This window comes from Stegastes partitus, unplaced genomic scaffold (assembly GCF_000690725.1).
Source record: "Stegastes partitus isolate 25-593 unplaced genomic scaffold, Stegastes_partitus-1.0.2 Scaffold147, whole genome shotgun sequence".
Lineage (NCBI taxonomy): Eukaryota > Metazoa > Chordata > Actinopteri > Pomacentridae > Stegastes > Stegastes partitus.
The window spans coordinates 606317-624353 of record NW_007577878.1 but is presented as its reverse complement, the minus strand read 5'-3'; the positions used below and the strand labels follow the sequence as shown (position 1 = coordinate 624353).

At 39.5% G+C, this 18037-nt stretch overlaps 1 protein-coding gene across 4 annotated transcripts; it reads right to left on the bottom strand.

The window, feature by feature from the left end:
* Positions 1 to 407: 407 nt before the first annotated feature.
* On the bottom strand, positions 408 to 17251 carry adgrg1 (adhesion G protein-coupled receptor G1). 4 transcript variants are annotated; one of them, XM_008279198.1, is made up of 15 exons: positions 16824 to 17251; positions 8333 to 8405; positions 7391 to 7656; positions 6821 to 7007; positions 6499 to 6544; positions 6086 to 6191; positions 4897 to 5019; positions 4579 to 4695; positions 3863 to 3905; positions 3638 to 3744; positions 3366 to 3481; positions 2999 to 3261; positions 2811 to 2910; positions 1743 to 2017; positions 408 to 687 (listed from the first exon to the last, which is right to left on the bottom strand). In XM_008279198.1, exons 2-15 carry the CDS (start codon positions 8394 to 8396, stop codon positions 566 to 568), a joined length of 1935 nt encoding a protein of 644 aa, XP_008277420.1. In that variant the 5' UTR covers positions 8397 to 8405; positions 16824 to 17251; the 3' UTR covers positions 408 to 565. The 4 variants fall into 4 exon arrangements, with proteins under 4 accessions (XP_008277420.1, XP_008277419.1, XP_008277418.1 ...); XM_008279197.1 differs by having other exon boundaries at positions 410 to 687; positions 7391 to 7659; positions 8333 to 8425; XM_008279196.1 differs by having other exon boundaries at positions 412 to 687; positions 7391 to 7659; positions 16824 to 17250.
* Positions 17252 to 18037: the final 786 nt, after the last annotated feature.

Here is an 18037-nt window from a genome sequence, read left to right as displayed (position 1 = left end):
TACCACTTAACGTTGCCTAGGAACCGGTAGTGGCTCCAAACTCATTGTGTTCTTGTACTAACCGAAACAGCTAAGCTGGATTGTTCACTATTAAAGGACGGCAGAACAATAAGTTGTGTAGAACATATAGGGCTAGCTCACTTTTAGAGCTGCCACTCATATTTCTCAGCAGCTATGACACCTTAACACAGAATGTCACTTGGACAACCAGCGAATCTACAGTGGTGGAGCATTCTTCTGCATTTTGTCTATCATGTTGGTATGTAGACTTTATGTGTAAAAAATAGTCTGCTGCAGCTTTGAGTTTGCTGCTGTATTCTATCTAGGGCTGGACCTGAATAGCTGAAAAGCCGACGATTTGTTCACTGTGCTGGAATGGAATCGGGATATCAATTTTGGTCTCCAAATATCATCCCCCCCCCCGGAACAAATACCCACCCGCCACCCCCGCACAGCACCCCCAAATATTCGGGATATTCATCATTACTTGGGGCCAAATATCCAGAGAACTGAAATTGCTATTCAGATCAGCCCTAATTCTGATCCACAACTTTGTGTAGTCCACTTAACCCCTCTCCTGTAGCATGTGTTGCCTGGTAGATCCGGTGCTGGTGCTGCCAAGAGTAGAGCCAGCAGCCTGTTTTCGTATCCAGTCCAGCATGCAGAACCGCAACATCAGAAAGAAGCCTGGGGACAGACCAGAACCACAATTCAGTCATTTATACCAAAAAGTTGAAAGCATTTTCTAAATTAAAAAAAGAAATTCAACATATACACAACCACCAGATATTGTCACTCTTTTTAAATTATTTCTGAATGTGTGCAGCCCTGAATAGAGGTGAAATCGAAATAATATGCTCCATTGTCTTAGCTGTAAACACTACACATGAAGTCTAAGTGTACTGGTAAGTGAGAACTTAATGTCTAATCATTGTGTATGTGAAGATTCCGCATTTTAAGTAGGGCTATGGACACTAAAGGTGAAGGCTGAGGCAGTTTACCATTACAATGCTGCATGCCAGCATACAAAATTCTCTTTCCCAGCTACGAATGTTCAGCAAAAATGGGGTTAATAAATTGAGGGTTTGGATTTGAATAAAAAAAAACAAGCAGGCTGCACGTGAGCGGAAGCAGCTGTGCTTCTGATAGGCACCAGTAAGAGAAAGTCTTGATTAACTGTGACCATTGTCTCTTTCCCACACTGATACAATGGACCACTGGCTCCACATACACTGTCATCAGTCTCTGAGCCAACAATGAAAAAGCCCCTGCTCGAAAACTGATTTATAAATATACATTTACATTTTATGTTGCATAACTTCAGCCAGGTTGACCTCTTCATTTCGCACTATTCCAGCTTTAAATAATCACTCAAACTCAACTTTTGAAAATGCTGCTGACCCTGTTTGCTTCTGTAACCTCTGGAGTTGCGTTTTATGTACACTGGCACCTGAATGCCAAGTGTAAGTAATTATTGGGATATGCACCTAGAAACGCAAATAATGGCTGTATTTGAAACGAAGCTAAAACACTTGTTTACACAGAGGTTGTTTTTGTTTTGCCGACGTAGTCAAATTTTAAAACCATTATATATTGCAAAAAATGCAAGTTTCTGTCCTAACATGTTTTATTATAAATTGGGAAAAAAAAGTAGTAGTAATAGTTCACACAAGTTGATAGTTGTGTTTGTTAAGCTGAGTGTAACAAATTTTAAACCCCAAGTAGAGTCTGGACTGACAGACCTTGGAAGGAGTTGAGGATACAGAAGAGAAAGACAATGAAGTCAGAGACGGGTCCAAAATCCAGGAAGGTCAGACCCCAAGTTGTCCCAAAGAGGCAGCTGAGGCCCCAGATGCTGAGGAAAGCTACGCGGTTCTGCTTCCATTCATCCCTTTTGCGGATCTGTCTGTACACAAGGAAGAGCATCACGATGCCCGATGGTACCAGGATGGCCAGGATCGTCATATTGGTACAAATGTGAGCCAGGAAAGCCTTGTCGTTCTCTTTCATCCAGCACCTAGGAATAGCAAAAGTGCCAGAATAATGGTCAAATTAGGCAGGTGTTTTTTTTTTTTTTTTTAAACGCTCCCCAAATCACCTTGCTTCTGGATCATTTAACCTCAATTCACCAAATTTCACCAAAAAGTTCATGTCTGATCATTTTATATTTGCCTGATTTCTTGTTCTGTGCATATGTATGTAAGAAAGTAAAAGTTGTAAAATCTGGAGTGGATTTTTGTGCCATTTTCTTCATGCCAATCTGTGGAGCAATGTTTAAAGTGCCATAGCTTGAGAAATAATGTAGCTGGAGTCTTGAAATTGTGCAGGCTCACTGATATGTATACATGGAATGCAAAGGGACAACCTTGCTTTGATAGAATAACACAAATCAATTTTATGATGGTGTAAATTTGGTAAAAAAAAATGTCCATGTTCTTTTGTATACCAATGTTCCACCAACCTTAAAACCTTTATTGTTCACTCTAACTAGCTGATTTCTTTTCCTGTGATTGGCACCAATAGGTGCTTTAAAAATGTAGAGTATGACTCCACCCCTCTTTAAGAGTTTTAAATGAAGAACTAGTGTTACTTATGGCCCCAGATTTAACACATGATCAGCACAATCAAAGTTCACCACTTAACAAAAAAGTCAAGTTGAATATGGCTGGGCATTCAGTGAATCGAGACGGAATGACTCTGCTGTGTCAAAACAACGGGGTGTGACCATTTCTACTTATTTACAGTGCTTTCTTTTCTTCCACAGTAAGTATTTTTCCAAATACATTTAGATCAAATACAGAAAAGCTTACATCTTATAAGGATTGAAGATGTCATCACTTGGCACCACATCTCTCTGTCCATAAATATCACCTATTGCAGCCAGGATGATAACAGGAACAGCAGGGAGAACTAGAAAAGAAGATTCAACGGTCATATATTTATATCATCTTCATGTGCCATGAGGTATTTGTTCAGAAATAGTACTTTACACACTCACTGAAGCCAACCAGGTTCCAAATGTAGGGCTTTGGGGAGGGGTTAAAAACCACGTAGACCAACCAGAAGGTGTGGAACACTTCTATGCCCATCCAAGAGAAGGAGCTGAGCAGGGCATAGTGGAGGACTGCCCCCACCCAGACACACATGCTCTCCCATTCCACGTTGGCCAGGACCGCCGTAAAGAAAAACAGTAGATTGAGGAAGGCTAGGGACACAGCTAGGCCCAGGTGGATGGGTATAGACTGCTCCTTAGATCGCCCCCTGAAAGGAGAAACATGTTAAGTAGGAAATTCAACTGTAAAAAATAAAATTAGAGACCTCTTTTTCAGAAGATTACATAAACCCTCACAAAGTAGAACTGTTACCTTTTTCTGCAGAGAAAAATAATGAGAGCAATGCAGCTGATGAAAGATACAGCGCAGCCCAAAGATGTAATGGCGGTGAGTGCCAGAAGGTGGTGCACTGGTCGAGGCTCAAGTTGCTGCCAGAGAACAGAATACAATTAGCACAGCAACAGGGACTTCATACACCACAGTGTGAGACTGTCTATATTTCCATTTCTATGTATTTAATGTGACTGTCATGAATAACTATTATATTACAATAATAATAAGATCTGTCTGTCTGCATGTCTCACCACCAGCACAGCGAAATAGGTCATATGGTTACACAGACACTCGGTGTGTGTTGCTCGTCTTTGTTGTGTCTTACATCCATCCACCAACCATTTCACCTGCAAAGGATCTGCATAAGAAAATACAAATTTAAACATATGCAATTCCATTTCGAGGAGTTAGGGTCAACAACCAGGAAAATATAGATAGATACAAGTTGAGTAAAAAGGGTTGTCAATAGGTCCAACCTTTCCTGGTGTCCCATGAAACACATTTCCTTGGTTGCACTTTCTGAAATGCAGAAGACAGACATGAGCTCCAATAATTTCCTGTTAAGATGCTGCACACATTTGACTCCTTTTAACAAAGTTTTAAGAGCTCTAAATTCTTAGTGACATTTATTACTTACATCGTACATGCAAAATATGGTTTGCTGTGGGTCACCACATTGCCAATGACAAGAAGTGGTGTCGTAAAAATATAGAAACTAGCAGGTGTTTTTATGGGCTGCTGTGTGCACTAAAGAGAGGCAACAATGTACCGTCCTCAGCATATAGAGCACAATCTGTTGCAAGAAGTAAGGTAAAAAGAAACCCACAAGTGGTTTCTGTGTGATCTCTGCACTGGTGATGTAGACAAGCAGGCGTCACGGAACTGAAAGGCATCTTGTTTTTATTCAACAGCATCCGCTGCTGACACATATTTGCAAGCTAGTCTTATATTTGGTATAATAAGTCTTTCAGGTGAAGGAAAACAGTCAGGGCTGTGCAACATTGGACCATACGGTTCACACAAAATATGTGGACCACCAAACATTTTTACCATTCATTAGTAAACCAAAATAACTAGACTTTTCTATTGTCTGATCCAACTAGCATGTCCTTAAATTTAACAAGAAAGTTTGGACGTAAAGCTTTTGACAAACTGGGCGTTGATCATGCAGATCAAAAGCCCACAAACTTACAGGTACAGCATCGTGGTGAAAGCCAATCCTTATCGGCTCAGAAAGATCAGTGATAATCTCATTCTCCACATTGATTCCCACCACATCATTGAGAACTTTAACCTCCTTGTAGCCCTCCTGGAACAGACAGACACACATCTTTACTTTTCTCTCATATAAGACAGCTTACATGTGTACACACAGAGGAACAAACATATTTTAGCTTGTAAGCATTCCTGGCAGTTGAAAAAGTACAGTGGTCTCAACTCAAAACTTTGACAAAAAAAATGGCAGGAAGACAGGTGCATGAGGTCATCTGACATCTCTGCTTAGTCCTACCTGGAACAAGGAGTTGTTTCGGAAGAAAGTGCAGACTACTTTGTTATTATTTTTTGCAACTTGTTTTAAAGCAGGAGGGAGATGGACAGTGGCAGTAGGCTCTGAAGATTCACCTGTAGTTGTCTGGAAACAGAACATGTACATAGAAAGGATCATGAGTTTGCACAATTAGAGAGAGTGCGCCATGGTTTGGTAACATTTACTTTGCAGTCAATACATAAATCGTGAACCACTAGACATAAATTGTTTAATGACCTCTTAATTATTCTGGTAATTATGCAATTAAAGAAGTCTTTACATCAAAACACACACAAACTCGGAATGACACTTATCACACAACTTGCACCACCGGCAGCTCTGCTTGTGAGTGTGTATCACCACCTCCACTGTTGTAATGAGAAGATCTCCTTCTAGATTGCTGGGTACTCACACAACTGGCTCTATTTTAAGGTAGTTTGAAGGAAAAATGTCAGCTTTCAATATTCAGTCTCTACTTGTCAGTAAAATGCTGCAATTACTCACCTTCATGGGGCTAACCTTTCACCTATTTTTCTGAACTAAACCACCACTGCCCTCAACTTCAATTAACACTCTCTGGGTTGTTTAGAAATGTGCTGCTAAAAAAACAGTGTGGTCTCAATACACTCTTATTGTGACCGCACTGTTGTGGCTTGTGGAGGCAACGTTGTAGCAGTAATGCATGAAAAAGTGAGACTGCCGTTGCTCTATACGTTACTTGTTGGTAACAAATCCCATGCAAAGACTAAAAACAACAGTTGATTGATTTAAATAATAACTACTGTCTGTATATTCAAAGTCTGATATGTTATTCATTTGCACCATAGAGCTTAGGTGCTGTTCACAGTGTGCTATACTGTTGCACTGGGTGAATTACACTGAGCACAGACAGCGTGTTATAATCTGAATAGATCCCCTGCATACAGCACTACTGCTGTAAATACTCAGGAGTACACAAATTCACAGCAATTTCACACTACTGCTGCCACAATCAATTAGATCAAGACTAGCAGGATCTTGGAGTTGAGTAATACATAGATGCTGGTGAAGTACTAAATTATGAGACGGTCTGATACACTGTTAGCTTTAGTCTGTTCATGGTATTTGTTGGCAATTGGATTTAAATTCAATAAATTAAGTTGTGGCATCTTTTAACTCTTTTATGTCTTACAGGTGATATGATGTTGGAGCCTCTGAAACCTTCCTTCATCTCCACCTCAGCTCTATAAGCGCAGGGATGTTCAATGCTCTTCATCCTCGTCACAGTGTCTTCAAGCCTAAACACAGACATTTACACACCCCACCATGATTTGAAGTTAAAAACTCTGGTTTCAGATGTCTAATTAAAAGGAGCAAAGCTGTTTTTGCAGCTCCCACCCCAACTCTAAGCTTAGCTTCCTGCTTTTCTTTAAAGTTTGTGTACTTGATTACATAACTTTTAAAACAGTAGCATTAGCAATCAAGACAAAGGCATACGAGGAAGGATGTTGTCAAAAACACCCTGTCATGATGTGTCTATAAAGGTTTGATGGTGCATTTCAGTACAGATGAAAGACAACATTTGAAAAAGAGAGAGGAAATTACTTGTCTGAATAGGTGGATTCCAGGCTTACTTGATCACATAATGCTTCTGCAAAGAAAAAGAAAACGAGCACAGCTTTGAATCTGACGTACAACAAATTGTAGCAACGAAGCAGAAACCTGATTGAAATCTTAAGTTCATGTTGTGACTGACTCACACATACTTTAATATACTAAGCTGATCAACAAGAAATGTTAACAATATGAAAAAAACAAATTTACTGGAGCAGAACATTAACTGAAAATGTATTTTTGTGCAATTAGCAAAACATGGATCTTGCTAAACATATTTCATTTTCTGCCGATAACATCCATTATTTCTTACTGCATTTGGTGGACCTTCCTCCAAAGTTATAGGCTGTCTGTATTTTAGCGGTGATAACGTCATTTCTAACCATTCCATTCATGATGCCATACTTGGCTTTAGCTGTGTTGGAGCCATGACTTAGATCAGTGCAGCAAGTGTCCAGCAGGCTGCCAGGCCAACACAGAATAAGACTGTGTTCTCCAACCTGTACAATAAAAAAATGAAAACAATCATCATAACAATCTTCAAAAATAAAGCTAGTGTAGCAAACACATACTGTACATATTTTCATTTTCATTTGGTAGTATTATGACTCTAACATATTTCATGTGAAAGCATTTCAGTACAACGCATTGCTATTTCAATTTTTCACTTTCAGAACTGATACTCCAGTTACCAAGAAAAAAATAACTTGGTAGTTTTGTTTTCAACCCTTCCACCCTTCTACTGATGTGTCCCTCTCACATTGAGTCAGTTAAAAACAGGGAGTCTAGATTATATTAGCTTTTGGATATGAGAGGTGGGGACCTCTGGTGGGAAACATAATCCTCAAGAAACCTCATTTCAATTTCCTCCTTTCTGATTTACCTGCAGCTTTAGCTGGTCCAATAATGGCTCCCAAAACAGACAGAAAGGACTGTCCTCGACTGAATCAAGTCCAAATTGGTTGAGGGGAATTACATCAGATCTCCTACACTGGGCTGTGATCTTCCCATGGATGGACAGAGAGCTTTCACTGGCTGAAATCGAGATCCCATCACAGCCTGTAGAGATGTCTATGTTCAGGCTCAGAGAGCCCTTGCCATGACGCCACGTGCCACAGAAGTCCAAGAAGAGGTCATTTTCACTTGAACCTGCTAAGATACATTACATAGTCAGTCTAAATAGGAACTGTGAATGGTAACGTGAAAACCCACAGATGAGGCCACACTACATAAAAATGTTCAGTACACAAAGGTGGTTTTACACAGTTTATGCAGTGACTGGCAACAGTCTGATGGCTGTAACAATGGTAAATTAAAGATTTAGTAAAACAAGCCTGTTTTAAACCTGTGAGAGCTGAAAAAAAAACCCTGTGTGTGACAGTCACAGCTTTCACAGTTTGAATGTTTAGTTTCTGGACATGATGAAGAACACAGGTTGCACAGACTTACAGAGTACAATTTATAACAACGGATATGATTTATTTATTCAAATGCTTAAAGCTGTATTGACCATCACTGGAGCCCATCTTAACTTGCAACAAAACACTGTTCTTCGTTTATTAGCACTTTGATTGCCTATTGGCCACAATCAGCAGTGACATTCAGATGTAATCAGCATATTTCCAAAATCTCATTATCTGTCTCATAGAGATGGGCAGTTTCTGAAGTTTCTAACTTATATTGTTTGTGAATGTCTCTTTTTGATATCTCTACCCATGACAACATACAGTATAATTTACCACATGTAGATGCAAGCACAGTGAAGCTATACAGTTTTAAATGAACAAACTAACATAAAAGTATGTTTCCCATGTGGTTATCTTACCAGTGAAGAGGAGGCTGATCAAGAAGAACATAATCTTCAGGCTATCTGTTGGTTGGCGCTCCATTGGTAACAACTGCCACAGAGAAACAAAAACTGAAATACAGTTGCAAAAGAGGAACAAATTTATGATTTATTACTACATAAGAAGGAAGAACCACAATTTGCACAGCAAACAAGAAACCCCACCCAGCTGCTGATAAATGAAAAAGCAGCGTGCATTCCCAGCCAGTTTCTAACCATAAAAGGAACATTTTAATGCAACACAAGCATACGTTTTACATTCTTACTATGTGCAGACACACATCCTAAATAAAGAAAGGTCTCTAAAGGCAGCACAAGTTTGACATAATAAAACATTTTTATAATGATACCATTCTTATCCAGACGCCTAGTTTGTCATTTGTACTCTCGTATCAATGAATACAAATGAGTTCAGGCTCAAAATACACACAGGAGGCTTTTCATGCTCTTATCAATGGAAACAGTCTTTCCTTTAACTGGCATGCGCACATATGCGACAGTAAGTTACTCTGTCCTTCACCCTATACCAAGCTGCTTGTTCTTGCTTCAAGGGTAAAGGAACTGCAGTATTTAGAGTTTTAAAAAAAGAGTATAATATAAAGTTCCTTAAAAAAAAAAAAAAAAAAAAAGCCACCATTTTGCATCATATTACTTGCTAACTGAGTGTTACCAAACAGATGCGTCAAATTGCCACACACATACACACAATTTTAACAATGAAGTCAACTTATCCCAGACAGTTTTCATCACACAGACTTTGAAGGTTTACTTAATGCCTACATGATAACCCCTCTGTGGGCTTTGTCAAAGCACTGACACATTTAGCAATGTTCTCAACTTGTAATCTGAAAGCTAACATACATACATCTGTGACTACATGGAGTACAGCACGCATGACAGTGGGAACTTGTGGTGAGAGATGCAGACGATGACTTTAGTAAGGAAACACAACAGTTGCGGTTCTGCTCAACATCACAAGACAGACAGGAACTGGTTGAAGCACAGACAATGCAGAAAGGCAGCAACAGAAGGAAAAGACAGACAAAACGCAGCAGAGAGAAGGAAAAATATCAAACTGCACAGACTGGGGGGTCAGTTGGTTATGTACAACTATGTACGCTGAACAACACACCTGATACATGAGAAGGACCTAAGCTTTTGACTACCACACAGCAACACAGAGACAGATTGATAAACAAACACACACACGTATGGATGTGTGCGCACACAGAATGTTTGAACAACACAGAGCGACAGGCTACGATTCATTGTTGTGACACTTAAACAGGTGGTATTCAGCAATCCTAACTAACCTTTATGTGACATAATAGTTAACTAATTACTCTGCTAATAGTAATCTTTTAATAAGCTGTCTGGAAACACCATGCTGCAAGACAGAAAAGAACCGAGTTGTGTTAAGATCTTTTCTTTTTTTTTTTTTTACAAGTCAGTGTTTTTAAAACTTTTGTGTGTATTGTACTATTTGGTTGCATTACAAACAGGAGTGTCACTGTGTTTAGTAAGGGAGGATGCATAAACATTAGAAATAAATGAAACACATCAAGCTTGGTCTAGCTAAGGCTAGTTGTCAGGCCTTAAGCCCAAGCACTTGCTTAACTGAATCATATCCAGTGCTTAACAAATTTATTAGACCACCTGTTATAAAAACGAGAAAACTTGAATATTTTAGAAATCTTTCAAAACTTTGTTTGAAACTAAAAATGTTTTTGTTATTTATTTGGCAAATAAACTGAAACAACTAAATAGTCCTTTTTCATCCATCCATCCATCCATCCATCCATCCATCCATTATCTATACACCGTTTAATCTTCACTGGGGTCGCGGGGGGGCTGGAGCCTATCCCAGCTCACTCAGAGCACCAGCCCTTTTTCACACATTATAACCAAAAAACTTATATTTCTTATGGCCTCCCTTGGCCTTGATAGCCACATATAGACAGTATACCAAGAAAGAAGTTGCCCGGAAGGAAACAAACAAGTGTAGCCCACCCATGTACAGCAGGTTACAAGTGTGAACACACTTCTTTTTTTTTCTTTTGTGTCTGTGTTAGTCACATGAGACACACAGGAGTTAGTACTTGATTGCATAACCATTGTTTCTGATGACTGCAGAGATGCGTCTTGGCATGCTCTCCACCAGCTTCTGACATTGTTCTGCTGTCACAGCAGCTCATTCCTGTTGCACAAATTCAAACATATTTGCTTTGTTTTTGGGCTTGTGGTTCTCCATTTTGCACTTGATGATTTTCCACAGATTTTCAATTGGATCAGATCTGGTGACTGAGCAGGCCAAGGCATGGTTCTAATGTTCTGGTTCTCCATCAAGGCTTTAATTGACCTTGCCGTGTGGCAAGGGGCATTGTCTTGTGGAAATATCCAGTCATTCGAGGCATGAAAGAGTTTTCCAGCTGATGGAAGAAGACTGTTTTCAAAAGTAGCCCTGTACATGACCTGGTTCATTGGCCCTTCACACAATTGCATTTGCCCTGTTCCACTCATACTGAAACAACCCCAGATCGTCACTGATCCACCTCCATGTTCTACTGTAGGGGCAAGACAGTCTGGTTTGTAGGCTTCTCCAGGCTTCCTCCTGACCAGTAAGTTGGCTGAAGAGGGCATCAACTGAAAATTGGATTCATCACTGAAGAAAACTTTAGCCCAATCACCAACAGTCCAATCCATGTGATCCCCAGCAAAGAGTAACTGGACTTTCATCTGCCTTTCATTGATGAAGGGCTTCTTCCTGTCCTGTGTGACTTCAGACCAGCTTCAAGAAGTCGGATTCAAACTGTCCTTGCTGAATAAGTCACATTTCTCAACATTGCCACTCATTTTTAAGACTCCAGGAGGTCTGACGACGAGTCCTGACACAGGAACTGATGAGTACACAGTCATCTCATGGGGTAGAAAGACGTTTCCTGCTACGACCAGCTAGAAATTTGGTAGCACCATGTTCGACTTGTTTTCTCTAAGTGTAATAACTGTCTTGGAAATCTTCAGTTTTTTCTCTACCTGTCTCTCACTCACGCCAATGTCCAGCAGTGCCAAGATGGCTGCCTTTGTGTCGCCACATAATTCTTTTGTTTTAGGCATTATGTGAGAGCTGACAACTTCTGAGTTGTGCTGTGGCATGAATGTAAGCAGGAAACCACTCTAGGCGTTTCCATGTGCAGTTCTGCTTATGGCATGAAATGGCCTCTTATATACCCTGGAATACCCTACAATTAAGCTTAAAGATGTTAAATAGGACATAAAGTATTATGTAATCAGCTGCATTTTTGTTGTGTTCATGGTATTCTTAAGGTAATATACCTTCAGTGGTACCAGGCATTAAAATGAACAAGAAATTGAAAAAAACAAGTGTGTAAAAGAGACAGGCCCTCCAACCCTTGTGATCTCCCTGCCTGTTGCTTTGCATTTTTCAAAGATTCCCGTCCCATTTCTGCATCATACACGCGTCTGACTCACTCGCCTCGATGAATCATCTTTGCAAGTTTTGTCTGACTTCACACACTACGGTGTGACAGCCCAAATAATGTGTGACACATACAGCAGATAACAGTGGCAGACATAGTGGACAATGAGCCAACTCTGCTCAGTGATGTCTGAGTCATTTAAAGATTTATGAAGGTGCAGCATGTCTATCTTCATTTTTAGCTATATTAGCAGTAATGTTTGGTGGTTTTGACTTAAATATTTGAATAAGTATTGTGGGGCTGGAGGATAAAGTGTTTAATTTCTGCCGATACTAGTAATTATTTAACATTTTCAGGGCTTAAAGTGAAAAATAATCCTGAGCCTGAATTTTTTTGCTTTTGGGTGGGGGTACAATCTAGCTAATTAGTAAGATATTAAGAAATCTGCCTTCCCAGACTCAGATTACAGATTATAGTAATGTCAGTAGTAGTTATGCCAACCTAGCATAGCGTTAGCTAACAGCTTTAAAGCCAGTAAGTAACTGCAGAAAAAATATAAGTGTACAAAATATTTGAGAGTACAGAATGATCGTTCATCACTCTGTCAGCTTGTTTTTAATGTTATCATTTTTAATTCAAATGCTAAAGGTATGTTTCGGGATAGCAATTGTGATCTCCGAATATTCCCCCCCAACAATGAAAATCACAAATAAATACATTTATACACAAATAAAATAAATAAAGATAAAGGTGAAACTGTGGCACCACGCTAAGGTTAAGGTTCCACCCAGGATCAGGTGTCAATAGATGGGGACCCTGTGCTGGTCTCTGTGCACACCCTGACATTAAGTCCGTCAGCGCTTGGGACAGGCCATCAAGGGTGTTAGGATAACTGTTTTGTGGCTGGATAAAGCAGGAGGTTTGAGGGGAGATAAGGTGCAGATCAACCTGGTGTTTATTCACTGACATTAACATTACAAAAACACAAACAGCAAACAAAAAACCAAAGCAAAGCAGTTAACTGGTGGCATGTGTTGTGGCACTCCTTCCCTCTGCTCTTGCTCTCACTCAACTGCCAGCCTTTTATAGGCAGCCCCTAATTACCCCTCAGCCCCCTACCAACATAAGTGTTACCCTAAAATAATCAAACACAAGAAATACACAAAAATACAATATATCTTTACCTTTAACTATAATAACAAACATTAAAACTCAGTATTTATTTCCTAAAAACGACTACCGACATCCTCATCAAGCAATGTATTTATTTTATCACCTGATAAATTAATATTCACCCTCTGCTCATCTACACTTGGTTTCTACTGGACCCTTTAAAAAGGTGTTCCACTCTTGGCTGGAACACTTGAGAAGACAAAAGAGAGGTGAGTCATCTCCAACATTTCAATTTACACATTGTTAAAATAATGTCACATACCCATTTCTATAGTGATTCAGTTATTAAGTCCAATCACTTAATCATGTTACTAAAACTTTTATTTTCTTTGTCTTGTCGGCCTCACCAGGGTTTTCACCCAGTGCTGTGAGGAGAAGCCATCAAACAGCACATGGCAGCACATGTTATCCCCAAAGCTACACTTATTAAAACTATCCAACAGTCACTGTCTTGTGTGTTATTAAATCTTTATCCCAGAATCTGAACTCCCATATATGTAATGAAGCTGACCTTCATTACAAACGGGTTGCCGCTTAGGGATAGGTGGTGGTTGATAGAGGGTTCTAGAGTGTTTTTAGACAATGAAGCCAATTTCGCAAGGGCAACCACTGTTCTCTGCTCGCCACAGCCTTCACCCAGGGAACGCTGTTGGTGCAGACGGAGGTTACTACAGACTAGCATGTTTCAGAAGCACAGAAGCCACAGGAAGAGCAATGGACGGTGAAGGTCGGTGCTCTATTCAAAATAATACGATAGGTTGCTTATGAATCAGACAGGGAGCAACCTTGGAGCTTTTTCAAGCAACCAAACTTTGCATGCATGTGCTTTTATGTTAATTTGCATCAAATGCACTTATAGTAAAATTTCTAAACATTCTCCACTGTTTTCTTATGACTACTGATGAAGTGTGGATCTATCAGGCCGAATGTATTGCAACAAAATTTTGGGGAGACATTTACTGTCATAAGAGGGAAATGCCTTGTAACCCCCGTCGTTTATGTTACTGGCATCCTAACATTTGTATTTATTTGGCAAAAAGTCTTAAAAACTACTGGGAAAGCACTCAGACAATAAAAGTTAATGACTTATGTGATAACCAGAATTCTTCTCTAGTGCCATTATGAAATTGGTCTCTGGCCATAAAAGCCAAATAAAGATAGTTAGGCAGTAAACATCATACAAAAACATGCTAAAATCAGTAAGTTGGTATTGCCATTTTGAGTATGTTAGCATGTTGATATTAGTGTTTAGTTCTGTTGCTTAAATAGAGCCATGCAAAGTTTTAACTGACACACACCATCTCGTGGTGATGACAAGGCTATAGTTATTTAAACTGCCAAGAGTTTTACTACAAACAATAACAATTATACTTAACTGTGGTTTCTATGAAAAGGCTGATTTGGATTGAAGCTACACATGCAGCATCGATCTTAATTTTAAACCCTGTAAACTTTCAGGAACTGTTTTAGAACGGTAGCGCACCTTTAAAATACCACTTCCTGCCCTTGTCAAAGATTTTAAAGCACCTGAATGTCATTTTCTAAAACTGCTTTATGTTCCTGTCCCTCTATGTTGGTGACAGTATCAATACTTTCAGTGCAGCAGTTTTGTTTTGGATTCAGCTGCAGCTTGCAAATGGAATTTTAAGTTCACCTAACAACAAAGTAGACCAGATCATTGTGCTTCCCCCATTTACAGCAGACAGAAGCTGCAGTTTTGGGACTGAGTGGAGTTTTCTGTCTACATTTAGCCCCTGTTCTCTACAAGCAGCAGAGTGAAGCAGCAAAGAATGCGCATGGAAGAGTAATCCAAGGAACAAAAGCTGCTCTTTGTTGTCAGGCTTTGGAGTTGAAGTGACAGTGAGCATGAATAAGGGTCAAAGATCACTGGCTGGTTCCTAGGCTGTTTGCCAATAGTTAAAAGACAAAGACACACACACACACACACACACACACACTTGCAGCTCTCACTGCTAAGTGTGGCAAAAATTAAATGTGAGGTATAAAGGTTAATAACTATATTAAAAATTTTAATTTTCAAACAAAAACTCAAGCGCCTGGTATAAGGTTCAAAATGTCTCTATTAGAATTTATTGGATTAATTACCTAGCTCTTTAGAGTTTTCCTTTGAGAATAATGGAAGAATCAACTGTATGGTATTACATACTGTAAAAAAAACAATAGCTGCCCTGAGGAAACCTGCCAAGGAAAAGCCTTTTCTCACATTTCTTCTAAGGAAACACACTGACCTCACATCTTTTTGCTCAAGGAACTGCAGTGATAAGATTGTTCTGTGATACAATGTTGTTCACTGCTGCCAACATGGCTACATGGTAAGATTTTTTCAAAGTTTGTTTTTCCTGAGTCACATTACAGGACGCCACTGGCACGCTATGGCTGCTGTAGTCATCTTGGTTTACAACACATAGTATTCACGGTGCACGACTTGTGTGTAAAAACAACAGTCACTCTCAGCAACTCCGGTGAAAGTACCTGAAAGTGAGACTTCTAGAAATCTAGCTGAAAGTCTTCACTATAACTTGGGCATTTTCGCATCATCTTGTGAAACAAACACAAAAATAATACCTGTGTCAAAGCAAGAATGAGAGGAATATGTCTTTTGCACAGCAATGTTTCAAGTTGAAGTGGAAGACCAGTGTAATGTGGCTGATGTGGAATGCTCCCTAGGCTACACTTGTGTTAGGAGCTTGCATACTTTGTGATAGCACTGTAGTGATGCAATGTGCACGTCTGTGCATGTGTTTATGTGTGTGTATCTTGAAGTCTTCAGTGAGGAAATTGGAGAAGCAGGTGGAATGCTGATATTTCCTTTGGGGCGATGAACAAATCAATAGAACAACACACACACACACACACACACACACAAAAGCCAGCACATTATTAGGCCTAAATCACCCCAGTGTGGCCTTAGGTGAGGGTAACAAGGTTTAGTCTGCATGCTTTCTTTTCCTCATTATGAAACCTTAAGTCATCACAAAGGAGAAGGGTTTCTTGTAATGAGTCACACATCTTCTGCATTATTTGCATTTCAAGAAACGAAGCGCGTCGAAAAAAATCCCTCGTGTGTCATTCATGCACTTTCAATTTCAAATGCTTTGCTTTGTTCTGCATGTGCCAGTTTACCAGTGTGCTAGGACAATGCCGTGTTTCACGCTGGGTTTGTGAAGTCTTTTGATTTTGCACCTTCTCACAGTGAGGAAACCATACACCACGACTGTAAGGAGAGCGAGGTAGGTACATGAACTATAAAGTTTCTGTTCTCTGACTTTGATGTGCGCCTTCATGCACCATCATCAACCCAAACATTACCTCTTAGGCTTACAAGCGTGAGGAAAACAGTACAACGGCCATGGTGCATGCCGTAAACAATAAATGAATGCATTCATGACCCTCACATGCACATGGGAGGAACAATTCTCAATGCTATAGTAAAAAAATAATGCGAGATAAATGAAATAAACAACACATTAATTATGGGGCTTCGGCAGTTTAACAATAAAGGATTGCTAACCCGGCATGTTAATTATTAATTTTTAATTACAGATAGCCTGATCAGACCTTGAAAAGAGAGTGTGAATGACATGGTAAGTCCAACAGATTCATAGCACAGTCAGGGTCGCCTCGTTATGTTACAGAATAAATAATAATTACTTGTATTTTTAAGAAATAAGAAAATCAGAATTTAACAGTGACAGCATAATTTGAAGAAACGTTCAACAATGAAGGTGCTAGAGAATATCAGACATGTAAAAATGTATTTTTTATAGCATCATAAAACGTAGCCCTAGCTTGTAGCAGTATGATTAGCGTTAGTATTTTCTCAGGGTGTGTAGGTTTACCTTAAGTAGTTGTATTGTGAGGTTTCTGTCTCCTCCTGCACACAACAACACGTTGTGATGTCCAGAGTCTGCAGTTCAAAGTTTTTCGCTCTGTTCCACACAAAAAGGGTCCAGTAAGAAAATTAAAAAAAAAAAAAGTCACCAAACGTTACAGACCGCGGCGACAACTTGGAGTGGACTCTCAATTCCAGTCAATCAAGTAAAAGCGACGCAGGTTGACCAGACGCAGGGGAGAGGGGAATTAAAAATCGTCTCTTGCAGTTTTCAAACAATTTTGTCCGTCTTCAGCACAGTTGAGAAAATTGAGAAGTTTTAAAAACAGAAAGTGTGAAGTAGAAGAAAACGCCGTACTGAGGCGTGAACCACAGCCGCCGGGCACGTTCCTACTCACGGACAGCGTCAGTGAGCAGACGGTAGCGCTTCTGTCAAGCTTACGTCAGTACAGGGACGACTGCTTCCGCTCACGACTTTCACATTCAAAAAAAAAAAAAAAATCCCCAGCTCAAACATGCATTTGACTAAGTCAGCAGACTGGTGTGGAATTTCCAATATATGCAGCTTGACATATTGTAGTTAGTGGCGGTTGGTTAATACAGCGCAACTATAATGACCAGATAAAAAGTAGTTCTTAAATACAATATTAAATTTGAATTAACTACAACAAAGTAATAATAAAATTAGTAATAAGGTTCATATTCTTTTGCCACATTAACAATATTTGTATTATTAACAAATTTTAAATTAGTCCTTACTGCCTGTTTATTAATTTTAAACTTCCTGGATGCGCGGCGCCGGCCACATGACTGTGTGTGTAGCTCGAAAATTTTTCGTGATCATGTGACCTTGGCCTGGGCTCTGATTGGCAGCTGCAGATTTTCTCACGGGGCGCAACTCGGTGCGTCCCGGACCCTCCCACTTTTGCTATAAGCCAATTTATTTTGTCTTTATTTGCTTTTGTCTTCTGTGGTTGGATATCAAAACTGTCCTTTTAATAAGGGCATTTTATGTGATATTTCACAAATCTGCCAAACTAAATCGTTACCAAACAATTTCTTCAGCAATATGTTTGTAAAGGTGTGTAATAACATGCTTTAAAATGTTGAAGATGTTGAAACCTGAAAAAACCTGCTTAGGTTAGGGTACCGATAAATGATTGTCAAAAAATCTATTTTTTAAAATTGGGCCTTAAGTAACTTATGAGGGGTCAAATCAGG

Excerpts from the sequence above, each read along its gene's own strand:
- adgrg1 (XM_008279197.1), bottom strand. The coding sequence starts at position 8,396 with ATGGAGCGCCAACCAACAGATAGCCTGAAGATTATGTTCTTCTTGATC. Across the intron at positions 6,192-6,498 it reads GAATCCACCTATTCAGACAA|GCTTGAAGACACTGTGACGA; the intron begins GTAATTTCCTCT and ends GTCTGTGTTTAG. Across the intron at positions 2,018-2,810 it reads ATCTTCAATCCTTATAAGAT|GTGCTGGATGAAAGAGAACG; the intron begins GTAAGCTTTTCT and ends TGCTATTCCTAG.